The sequence below is a fragment of the Heptranchias perlo genome, chromosome 27, assembly GCF_035084215.1.
Source record: "Heptranchias perlo isolate sHepPer1 chromosome 27, sHepPer1.hap1, whole genome shotgun sequence".
Classification (NCBI taxonomy): Eukaryota; Metazoa; Chordata; class Chondrichthyes; order Hexanchiformes; family Hexanchidae; genus Heptranchias; species Heptranchias perlo.
This window is the reverse complement of record NC_090351.1, coordinates 37,116,548-37,128,683: the sequence shown is the minus strand read 5'-3', so window position 1 is coordinate 37,128,683 and position 12,136 is coordinate 37,116,548. Positions and strand designations below refer to the sequence as shown.

General features: G+C 46.7%; 1 protein-coding gene across 1 annotated transcript in view; it reads right to left on the bottom strand.

The window, feature by feature from the left end:
- Positions 1-12,136, bottom strand: part of LOC137344596 (major facilitator superfamily domain-containing protein 4A-like) — a 49,167-nt gene that overhangs the window by 18,361 nt on the left and 18,670 nt on the right. The window contains exons 2-4 of the mRNA XM_068007672.1: positions 9,709-9,907; positions 5,145-5,387; positions 679-838 (exon numbers count right to left, since the gene is read on the bottom strand). Of these exons, the coding sequence (XP_067863773.1) occupies positions 679-838; positions 5,145-5,387; positions 9,709-9,907 (602 nt within the window). The remainder of the gene's footprint in view (positions 1-678; positions 839-5,144; positions 5,388-9,708; positions 9,908-12,136) is intronic.

Genomic DNA, 12,136 nt, shown 5'->3' with positions numbered 1-12,136 from the left:
TGTAAAACGGGCCTGCCGATTCGCTATCACCCTCATTTTACACTATCGCACCAAGTCAAAATCTACCCCCACGCGCTCTGGTGTTTTTCTCTCTCTGGGAGTAATCAACCGTGTACATCTCCCTCTGTGTCTCTCACACATAAAAGGAAGAACTTGCATTTTTATAGCGCCTTTCACAACCCCAGATCATCCCAAAGCGCTTTACAGCCAATGAAGTACTTTTGAAGTGTAGTCACTGTTGTAATGTAGGAAACGCAGCAGCCAATTTGCGCACAGCAAGATCCCACAAACAGCAATGAGATAATGACCAGTTAATTTGTTTTAGTGATGTTGGTTGAAGGATTGGCTAGGACACTAGGGAGAACTCCCCCGCTCTTCTTCAAAATAGTGGCCATGGGATCTTTTACCTCCACCTGAAAGAGTAGATGGGGCCTTGGTTTAATATCTCATCCGAAAGAAGGCACCTCTGACAGTGCAGCACTCCCTCAGTCCTACAGTGGGAGCGTCAGCCTGGATTACGTGCTCGAGTCTCGTGGAGTTGGACTTGATCCCTCGACCTTCTGACTCAGAGGCGAGAGGGCTACCCTCTGAGCCACAACTGGCACGCCCAAATGAGTGCACACACACATCTTACCATGTCGATAACGTTTAACCTCCTCATGCGTACACTTTACCCACCTTTAGCATGGATTGTTTTCTCCTGCACTGGCGACAATCTGTCCATTTGCAGGTCTGGGGGCAGTTCCTCAGCTGGCAAGAGTGGCACACTTTTCTTGCCACAGCAGCCCCCGACTCCCTGTTTACACATCAAGAAAAGTACAGCCACGGGCACTGGCAGCTACAAAGCGAGAAAAAAAAACATGGGTTAAACTTTAAAACAAGTTGCAATTGACTCCCCCAAGGGTCTGCAGGGTAACATACATCGTCTGTACTGAGCCATGCAGATCAGAGATCCCCGCCTGGTGCGGCACCAGCCCATAAAAGTCCCAGGTTTAATCCCACTTCTGTGCTGGAGTGACAGTAGGTATGCTTGGCTTTCCCTTAGGGGACCTGAGACAAAGAGTCTTTAATTGGAAAGCTCTTCGAAAGAGTCGGCACAGGCATGACGGGCCAAATGGCCTCCTGCTGTGCTGTATGAAAGGGGGGATTTTTGAGTTATTGTTACACCCCCTGATCACTATCCTGTGACTGCTGCTGGAAACCGTGAGCGTGCAGAGGGCAGGCTTGGCTGTAACACCCTCCAGTAGAATGGCCTCTTGGACCTCATGGCTATAGCAGTGATGGTCACTCCCATAAGTGGCCTCAGCGTCTTATGTTCAGGAGTGCACCCACACTGTCCAATATCTCATTATACAATAATGTACCTTGGGGGAGGCGGGGGTGATGACAATAGAACTTCCTTGTGATCTGAACTGGATTTCGTGTCCTTTACATGTGCCCTCACATAGGCCTCTACCTAATCGCTCCTCGTGGCTGAGATCAGACACCTGTTGCTGCCTCACAATGTTTCAGCAATGGAGGAGACATTTCGTCCCTCTCCCCAACCCAATGGACACGGCCTGCCCCTGTGTGAGTGACCGACCGGCTTTATCTTTGTGCGAATTTTGTGCTGACCAAGGTGTGGGGCAGAACACTTTACATTTCAGATATCCCCTGTCAGCACCGTGCACTAGCAGGTCAGGCACAGCTCGGGGGTTTTGACGCTGAGCAAAGCTCACTTTCTCTCTCTCTCTACCCTGCCACAACAATGTGCCTCAGCCCCAATGTGACATTCTTCCACTGATTGCTAATTTAGAGCTAATGAGTTGGAAGTCTGTGGCCATTCTGCGCTGTGGGTCCACGCCTGTAGACCAGTTCAAGGAGGCAACCAATGCGGTGGCATCAATAATAATCAAGTAGTTGACAGCTTTATCCAATTAAATAGGTTAGGGAGGACCGGGGGATCACGATTTTGAGTTGTACAAGGCCAGATTGAGGTTAGACGTCAGGAGGTAGTTCTTTCCCCAGAGAATTGTGGACCTCTGGATCAGACTGCCGATTCACTGAATCCCTTCAAGCGAGAGCTGGACCTGTTTCTGGCTGGGGTGGAGATCACCTCTTACAAAAGGTAGATAATGTAATTCATAGAATTATCGGGGCCGGAGTGATCTCCTGGACTAGTTTTGATCACCTAAGGGGGTCGGAGAGGAATTTCCCAGATTTCTTTCCCCCCCCCCCAAATTGGCCTGGGGTTTTTAATCTGGTTTCTCGCCTCTCCCAGGAGATCACATGGTTTCGGGTGGGGGTGGGGAGTTACACAAAGTGTGGGACAAGCTGGATGGACCAGAGGGTCTTTTCCTGTCCGTCATTGTTCGTAAGTAAGTAGAAAAGATGGATATTACCCCAATACTTTGGAGAACAGGCGACCATGTCTTGAAAACGTTTGTTCTTTGCCCCTGTTCTGACCTTCTCCTTTTAAGGAGAGCTCCTTACGTACCCCCTCCCCCCGACTCCAGGCGCCAACCACATGACCATGCCATCATTCACCCTTAGCCAATCAGCGACGCTGTAGCCCAATTAACCCATATATGGACGTGCTTCCATTTTGTTCCTCCCTGACTCTTTTCAGCAGATTTTCCAGCGAGCACAACTTAAAACTGCAGGAACGCAGTTTACGATTACACGTCCACCAGGAACTGCGTTGAGGGTTCACGCGGTGTCCACCGTTTCGCTTCAAGTGTCTCGCGAAGGGTGGGCAGCGTTGGGCATACCGTTAACTATCAGAATAGAACAATATTGTAAACTCGCAAGCATTTATTTTTTTTGTGGGCCAATTGTTTTCGCGGTGCCCTCCTTGTGAAAGGGGACCACTTGTCAGAGATTGACGGATGCCACTCACTGCTTCGAACAAAATGGAACGAAACGAAGCAAACTCAAGCGGAAGCAGTAGTGGAACAATGAAGGCCTTCTATCCAATTGAAGGGATGTCACCCCCCCCTCACCGAACCCGACTGCACTCCTGCAGCCCGTGTGTTTGGCCATCGGACAACAGTATTGAACTGCATGAGCAAAAGGGGGTCAGATCTGAGCGAGGAGGCAGCAACAAGTTGCTGTCGGCAGTTTTGCAAATAAGAAGCAAAGCCAAGTGGGAGAGCGAGGGAGGAGAATGAACCGTGTTGAGAATGTGCAAATGAATTTCACACACAGCTCTGACTGACAGCAGATATAGAGGACATTTGACATTGAAAGAAAGAGGTTTCACTTGTTGGGTTATGCTGCACCTTGGCAAGCACACCAGGAATGACACAATCATTTCCTGAACAATGAGATCCGGAACACCTCTTAGTTTCAAGCGATGCTTTTGGTTATAGCTACGCACTGACAGGATTAAAGTATTTACAACAACAAAAAAAAAAATTTGAATGCTCTGATCCCTCTTGCTGATATTTGTAAGCAGTTTCAATATCGTGTCAACACCCAAGGAAGGAACAAGAAACCATTTCCACTGGCGGGAGGGTCGGTAACCAGAGGACACAGATTTAAGATCATTGGCAAAAGGAACCAGAGGGGAGATGAGAATTTTATTTTTACGCAGCAACTTGTTATGATCTGGAATGCGCTGCCTGAAAGGGCGGTGGAAGCAGATTCAATAGTAACTTTCAAAAGGGAATTGGATAAATACTTGAAAAGTAAAAAAATTTTGGGGCTATGGGGAAAGAGCAGTCGAGTGAGGCTAATTGGATAGCTCTTTCAAAGAGCTTGCACAGGCACGATGGGCCGAATGGCCTCCTTCTGTGCTATATGATCCTAAGTCCCTCTGAGTCAGGTACAGGTTATCTGGTAATTTATTCATTTGATGTTTGTTGGAGCTTGCTGTGTGCAAATTGGCTGCCACATTTCCTGCCTTACAACAGTGACTACGCTTCAAAATAAGATGAAAAGCCTTTTGGGATGTCCTGAGAACATGAGAGATGTCACATCAATGCAAATCCTTCCTCTGATATTTTTGTTTAATAAACATCAGGAGAAGCACCTTAAACACAAAATGCTCCGTTCAGAGTTTCTTACTTAATAAGGCTGTGACAATTTAGGAATTTCATCACATTTGATTTCATAGGAGGGTCTCTATATTTTCATAGGAACAGGAGTAGGCCATTCAGCCCCTCGAGCCTGTTCTGCCATTCAATTAGATCATGGCTGATCTGCATCTTAACTCCGCCTGCCCGCCTTGGTTCCGTATCCCTTCACAAAAATCTCTCGATCTCAGTCTTGAAAATTTCAATTGATCCAGCAATTTTAAACTTCTGGGCATGTTTTTTTTTAATTTGCTGGTCAGGTTAAATCGAGTTTACTGCAGATCAAATCCCTGTGCACTGTGATCGGAAATCCCACAGGGAGTCATATGTATCTTTTGTTTGGGTGGGCGGGCAGTAAAAATCGGGACAGCGACTTATCCCCTTCCGATTCCGCTGCCTTCCCGTGGGATGTAATTTTAACCCGCTCTTTTTTTTGACGGGCGAGCAGGACACCCTCCGCAAGGTACCTTTAAATATGCAGATTGGGCTCCAATTATGTCAATGGGGCCCAACTACAATTTTAACCCCAGGCCTACAATGAACACAAGGCCACGATTGCAACTTTAGGTTGGAGTCGATCGTGCGCTCTCAGATCAACTCCACGGGCGATAGTCTCAAAGAGGCTCCGAAAAGGAGTGAGTTTGAAATTATTGTTGTGAGGCCTAGAGGTGCAGGACTGCTCCACCGGGCCCCAGAAAAATATTGCGGGCCTCTGCCTGCCTGGGCTCATCAACCCCACCCCCCCCCCAACTTTCCCCCATCCCTTCCCCTAAGGACCCACCTGCGTCGTTCAAGCCGGTCAACATTCCTGTGGGCCAAAGCCGGGGAGCTGCTTTGTGACGCTCAATTAACATTCACAGCTCCAAACAGGGCCCGAGCCTCAAAATCAGGGGGCACGGGTACAGACGACCGGCTGGCGTGCCCCGTGGATCAGGAACGCACCTTCAAGATCGACTCCAATGTCTAGATTTACACATGAAGCATGGGTGCATCCCGTGAGTAATGGAGGGTGACCGGCAACCGGAATATTCCACCCGAAGTGGCTCGGAGGAGAAACGAAAGATCTTATTTCATGATATTTTTACTTACATTTATCAGGGCCATGATCCAGAAGGCGTACGAAACTTCTGAGATGACGAGCCCATCTGTCGGCAGGACAAAACGGGTCTCGTTCATGACGTGGTGGGGCACCAAGGATTTTCGAATGTGCGTCAAGTCGGATGGCGTCCCGTTCACAGTGAGGTTGTTCTGTATGCAGTTCGTTTCAGAAAGGAAGGGATCTGCTATCATGGGGCTGAGGAACGCTCCAAAACCAACGCAGAAATGGAGGACCTGTCATCAAAAAGAAATTAGGATATCACTCCAAACCAATCAATAAAGAAAGAAAGAAAGCACATTTACATCAACAGGACATCTCAAAGAGTTTCAGCCACAGCGTCAGCCGTGGCTCAGTAACACTCGCACCTGTGGATCACGAAGGTCATGCGTTCAAGTCCCACTCCAGAGACTTGAACACAAAATCTAGGCTGATACTCCCAGTGCAGTACTGAGGGAGCGCTGCAGTGTCAGAGGTGCCATCTCAGATGAGATGTTAAACCGAGGCCCTGTCTGCCCTCTCAGGTGGGCATAAAAGATCCCATGGCACTATTTCAAAGAGCGGGGGAGTTCTCCCCGGTGCCCTGGCCAATATTTATCCCTCAATCAACATCACTGAAAACAGATTATCTGGTCATCATCCTATTGCTGATTGTGGAATCTTGCTGTGCGCAAACTGGCTGCTGTGTTTCCTACATTACAACAGTGACTACCCTTCAAAATTATATAATTGGATGTAAAGTGCTTTGAGACATCCTGAGATTGTGAAAGGCATTATATAAATGCAATTCATTCCTTCTTTCTTTCATTCACCTGGGAGCGATTGACGCTGACACTGTGCCTGACATAAAGAGATCTGTTCCCCAGCACTGACATCCCTCACCTTGATGAGCACCAAAGTTCACAAATAAAAGGCAGCATAAATTCACCTAGCCATGGTTCATTTATCCTAGAAAAGATACACAGGAGCCAATTCCCAAACCACATGTGGAAACACCAGGGATGCAGAGCACAGAGAGCTTCCTGGAAGTAAATTACTTATGAAGTCCAGTCACTGTTATGTAGGTTAACACAGCAGCCAATTGGCACACAGCAAGATCCCACAGACAGCAAATGAGATAAGGGACCAGTTAAGCTGCTTTAGTGTTGTTGGTTATGGGATGAATATTGGCCTAACACCTGGAGAACTCCCCTGTTCCTCTTCAAATGGTGCCCTGGCACTCAGCTGCTCCGTTATGGACGCCAAGAGGCCCTTCCTGGGCTGAAGAAAAAAAAATGGCTCCAAAGAATCATCTGGTCCAACAGGAGCCATAACTGTGGGTGCAGATCGAACCTCTCTGGCAATGTCTGGGGCACTCTTTGGGGCCTCTTTGGGACTTACGCCCGTTCTCAGCTGGCATAAATTCTGCTACAATCTTTTAAGGGTGTAAAGGAAAGAATTTCTGGTGTAGCCAAGGAACTCCCCCGACACAATGTCGATGGAGGAATGGGGTGGGTGAAAAATTTACATACAATTGCATAGAAATCACAGCACAGAAACAGGCCATTTGGCCCAACTGGTCTATGCTGGTGTTTATGCTCTAGACAAGCCTCCTCTCTGCATATCCTTCTATTCCTTTGTCTCATGCACTTATCCAGCTTCCCTTTAAATGCATCTATGCTATTCGCCTCAACTACTCCTTATGGTAGCAAGTTCCACATGCTCACCACTCTCTGGGTAAAGACGTTTCTCCTGAATTTGTTATTGGATTTATTAGTGGCTATCTTATATTTTTCCCCAGTTTTGGACGCCCCCCACAATTGGAAACATCTTCTCCACGTCTACCCTATCGAACCCCCTTAAATCTGCCTATGCCCTCTCTCCTACCCACTGGGAAATACCAGGAGCTAGAAAAATGGACCACAGCCCATTGTACGACCTGGTTCAGCCCCATTCTCCAGTCCCTCATCAAGAAGTATACCTCAATTATGCTTTGGCCCAGACTGAAACTTTGGGCTCTGGGTCTCTGTGCCAGTGACTTGGTGACGATTAGGAACTCAAGAGTATGGAGTTAAACAATGTATAAATCCACCTAGCACTACTCGGGTTGTTTAAATTCCAGTCTTGTTCTCCCAGTAGAGGGTAAACTTATTTTTTTATAAAACATCTGACCGGAAAAATTGGATGGACATTGAGGAATTTGCAACAAGGTGTGGAGTTATATAATCTGCTGACAATAAACAAATAGAGATGATGGGTTGAGCAATTTGCTTTTTATTCAAAATAAAAAGACCTCTGAATTGGGTTCTGCTTTGCTTGGAATCAAGCAAAGCACTTATTGCCCTTCAGCAGAATTTCAAAGCATGGAGAAAGAAGAAAATAAAATAGCAGCCCAAGTTCAGGTCTGTGCACTGGTCCTTTTTATTGTAGCTTTAATAAGCTACAGATTTTGTCCTTGACTGAGGGGGTCAAGTAAAATTAAGATCCATTACTATCCCCAGGCTACTTCTTTTAAAATAGTCCATTCACAATCATGGTAATAAGCTCCAAATAAGCTATGAGCTCAAAAGGATTTGACATTTAGATGGAAGAGAGGCACGTTAGAGTTAATTTATGTGTCCTCTAGAACCTGCAACCTCCACAATGAAAGTCAAACACACCTATTCCACTTTCAGCCAGTGTGGTCCAGCTCATACACAAACTATAATTTCCTGCCATTCCTTCCCCTCAGGTGAGTGCAATGCACTGAGAGGTTTAGCTCCCTCGCCATCGTTATCTCCTTTCCAAAGAGCTGATGGGCTTTACTGTTCAACTTAAGTAGTTGCTCCTTTCGCAAGATCGGAAAGTGCTGAAGGGGATGGAGTTAATGCTTGATGAGCGCATGCTCTCCTGGCCGGCCTCCCACCTGCCACCCTCCGTAAACTTGAGCTCATCCAAAACTCTGCTGCCCTGTATCCTAACTCGCACCAAGCCCCGTTCACCCATCATCCCGTGTGCTCGCTGACCTACATCGGCTCCCGGTCGGGCAACACTTCCATTTTAAAATTCTCATCCTTGCATTCAAATCCCTCCGTGGCCTCGCCCCCCTCCCTATCTCTGTAACCTCCTCCAGCCCTACAACCCTCCGAGATCTCTGCGCTCCTCCAATTCTGGCCTCTCGCGCATCCCCGATTTTCATCGCTCCACCATTGGCGGCCGTGCCTTCAGCTGCCTAGGCTCTAAGCTCTGGAATTTTCTCCCTAAACCTCTCCAGCTCCCTACCTCTCACTCCTTCTTTAAGATGCTCCTTAAAACCTCTCTCTTTGACCAAGCTTTTGGTCATCTATCCTAATATCTCATTTTGTGGCTCGGTGTCAAGTATTGTTTGATTACGCTCCTGTGACACACCTTGGGACGTTTTTTAACTATGTTAAAGGAGCTATATAAATGCAAGTTGTTGCTATTGTTGTCGTATACTTTAGGAGTGTAAGAGCATTTTGTACACTTGAGCAATGTACAATTACAGTTGGATGGGTGGCCCCTTTATTTCTGCTGACCATGAATATGAGGGGGAGGAAGGACTGCAGAGGCACTACTGTTCCTGAGCAGGCAAAGTTGCAGAATGGATCTACCAAAGGTTGAAGTAGGCAGGAGCTTGATAATATAATGGCGCAGAAGTGACCTAACTGTGCTGAGCTGGTCATTTTCCCACCATTGTACCAAGTCAGCACCAGATGCAAATCCCTTATGTATATAATGGGTGTCCAGGGCTGGTGGGCGTCGAGCTGTATATGGCCGGAGTAAGAAGGTACACTCAACAGCTTTAAGGCTGATGGGTGAATGGGACTTGGTGCAAGTTATGACACGGGCAGCAGAGTTTTGGATGAGCCCAAGTTTACGGAGGGTGGGAGGCCAGTCAGGATGCGAGCATGTGCTCATCAAGCATTTACGCCATCCCCTTCTGCTTCCACTTAGGTTCTCATCTGCTGTTGTGCCAATTGGCATCAGTGTGTCAGCCGTGGCTCAGTGGGTAGCACCCTCGCCTCTGAGTCAGAAGGTTGTGGGTTCAAGTCCCCACTCCAGAGACTTGAGCACAAAATCCAGGCTGACATTTCAGTCCAATACTGATTCATTGGACCATACAATTGCAAACAAACAAATACAATTGGCCAAAGGCTTCATGAAGGTATCCTGGCCCATGTGCTTCTCTCAACCAACACCAAATTAGCTGCTTGTTCATCTCATTGTTCTTTGTGGGATCCTGCTGTGCACAAAATAGCTGCCTCATTTGTTTACATAACAACAATGACTACTTTAAAGTAGCCCATTGCATATGAAGCACTTTGGGATATTTGATAAGGTGCAAAATATATATGACCCGGTTGTAGGGCCCCTTAAAAAGCTCATGGTTTGATTGTGAAAAGTGGTCTGAATGTAATGACTCCATCTTTAGTGGTTAAAAGTCGCTGCCTGTTCCCGCACTTGGTTGAAGACAACCTGAGTACGTGCTTGTGCTCCTACAGAGGACCATCCGACCGAGTCAAATCAAACCATCTCAACATCTACAACGTTGGCATTGCCCAACGAGTGTTTGCCAACCTGCAGGAAGACAGGCGAGTCCTTCTGATAGATGCGGACCAGCTGAAGGTTAGCGATGGTGTCTATGCAGCCCATGGCCAGCCCAGCCACGGCGAGGACAAAGGCGAGGATGATCACGTTGTTGCAGAAAGGGATGATGGAAAACACAACTGAAATCAGTAGAGTGGAGATGAACAGAGCACTCAGGGAGCAGGAGAACCTATTGAAGAGAATGAAGAAGAAATGGTTATTAAAACACATGGGGCACTGGATAAGGGGCGGATTACAAACAACGGGGTGATCCGGGTGTTACTGTAGAGATATACGAACAGCCCTCTCCCCATCCCCCTCCCAAAAAAAAACAAACTCATAGGAGTTCTAGTGAATATTCTAGAAGCAGATCATAGTAGCATAGTAGGTACTGAACAGGAGGAGGCCATTCGGCCCATCATGCCGGCTCTTTGAAAGAGCTATCTAATTGTTCCCATTCCCCCGCTCTTTCCCCATAGCCCTAAAATTTTTTCTCTTCAAGTATTTATCCAATTCCCTTTTGAAAGTTATTATTGAATCTGCTTCCACCGCCCATTCAGGCAGCGCATTCCAGATCATAACAACTCACTACGTAAAAAAAATGTTTCCTCATGTCTCCACTGGTTCTTTTGCCGATCACCTTAAATCAGTGTCTTCTGGTTACCGACCCTTCTGACACTGGTAACAGTTTCTCCTTATTTAGCCATGATTTTGAACACTTCTATTAAATCTCCTCTTAACCTTCTCTGCTCTAAGGAGAACCCCAGCTTCTCCAGTCTCTCCATGTAACTGAATTCCCTCATCCCTGGCACCATTCTAGTAAATCTCTTCTGCACCCTCTCTAAGGCCTTGACATCCTTCCTAAAGTGTAGTGCCCAGAACTGATCACAATACTCCAGCTGAGGCCTAACCAGTGTTTTATAAAGGTTTAGCATAATTTCCTTACTTTTGTACTCTATGCCTCTATTAATAAAGCCCAGGATCCGATATGCCTTTTTAACAGCCGTCTCAACTTGTCCTGCCACCTTCAAAGACTTGTGTACGTGCACCCCCAGGTCTCTCTGTTCCTGCACACCCTTTAAAATTGTACCATTTAGTTTGTATTGCCTATCCTCATTCTTCATACAAAAATGTATTATTTCACACTTCTCTGTTAAATTTCATCTTCCATGTGTCTACCCATTTCACTAGTCTGTCTATGTCCTCCTAAAGTCTGTTACTATCCTCCACATTGTTTACTACATTTCCGAGTTTCATGTCATCTGCAAACTTTGAAATTATACCCTCTATACCCAAGTCCAGGTCATTAATACATATCAAAGATGGGCCAGTAGCTGACACAAGTGATCCATACCCTAAAGATAAAAATGTAAATTAAATATCAATAGCCAAATTTAAAAGCATACTGCAATAAGCGCAGGTATCTTTTATATATTTAAGTTGAAAATATATGAAAGAGTGCTGACACGCTACAGTCAACTGTAACAAGGATATGTGTCCATTCCTCTCCTGGCCGACATCCCATTTTCCACCCTCCATAAACTTGAGCTCATCCAAAACTCTGCTGCCCGTATCCTAACTCGCACCAAGTCCCGTTCACCCATCACCCCTGTGCTCGCTGACCTACATTGGCTCCCGGTCTGGGAATGCCTCAGTTTTAAAATTTTCATCGTTGTTTTCAAATCCCTCCATGGCCTCGCCCCTCCCTATCTCTGTAACCTCCTCCAGCCCTACAACCCTCCGAGATCTCTGCGCTCCTCCAATTCTGGCCTCTTGCGCATCCCTGATTTTAATCGCTCCACCATTGGCGGCCGTGCCTTCAGCTGCCTAGGCCCTGAGCTCAGGAATTCCCTCCTTAAACCTCTCCGCCTCTCTCTCCTCCTTTAAGATGCTCCTTTAAACCCTACCTCTTTGACCAAGCTTTTGGTCACCTGTCCTAATATCTCCATATGTGGCTCGGTGTCAAATTTTGTTTGATAATCGCTCCTGTGAAGCGCCTTGGGACGTGTTACTATTTTAAAGGCGCTATATAAATGCAAGTCGTTGTTGTTGTGTTCCCTATGTGATTACTGAAAGAACAGGAAGGCATTGAGAATGTATGAGGAGTATCTTGGGTCAAAGCCTAGCACTGACTCACTGTAGGACTAAACAACCCTGATTCTGCCAGTGATGTTCAGATGGATCTTTGATTGTCTACACACAAGGAACAGAGCCCCAGAAGACAGCGCTCTCTGGAAGGCATCGAGAGAGGTCTCATCACTAATATTCCACAGGAGCATTCCGTCCGAACAAGTTGATGTGGAATATTATCGATCCCATACAGCATCTCGGATCTCTACCCGCCTGCGCGGAGGAACATAGGAACAGTAGTAGGCCATTCAGCCCCTCGAGCCTGATCCACTATCCAATAGATCATGGC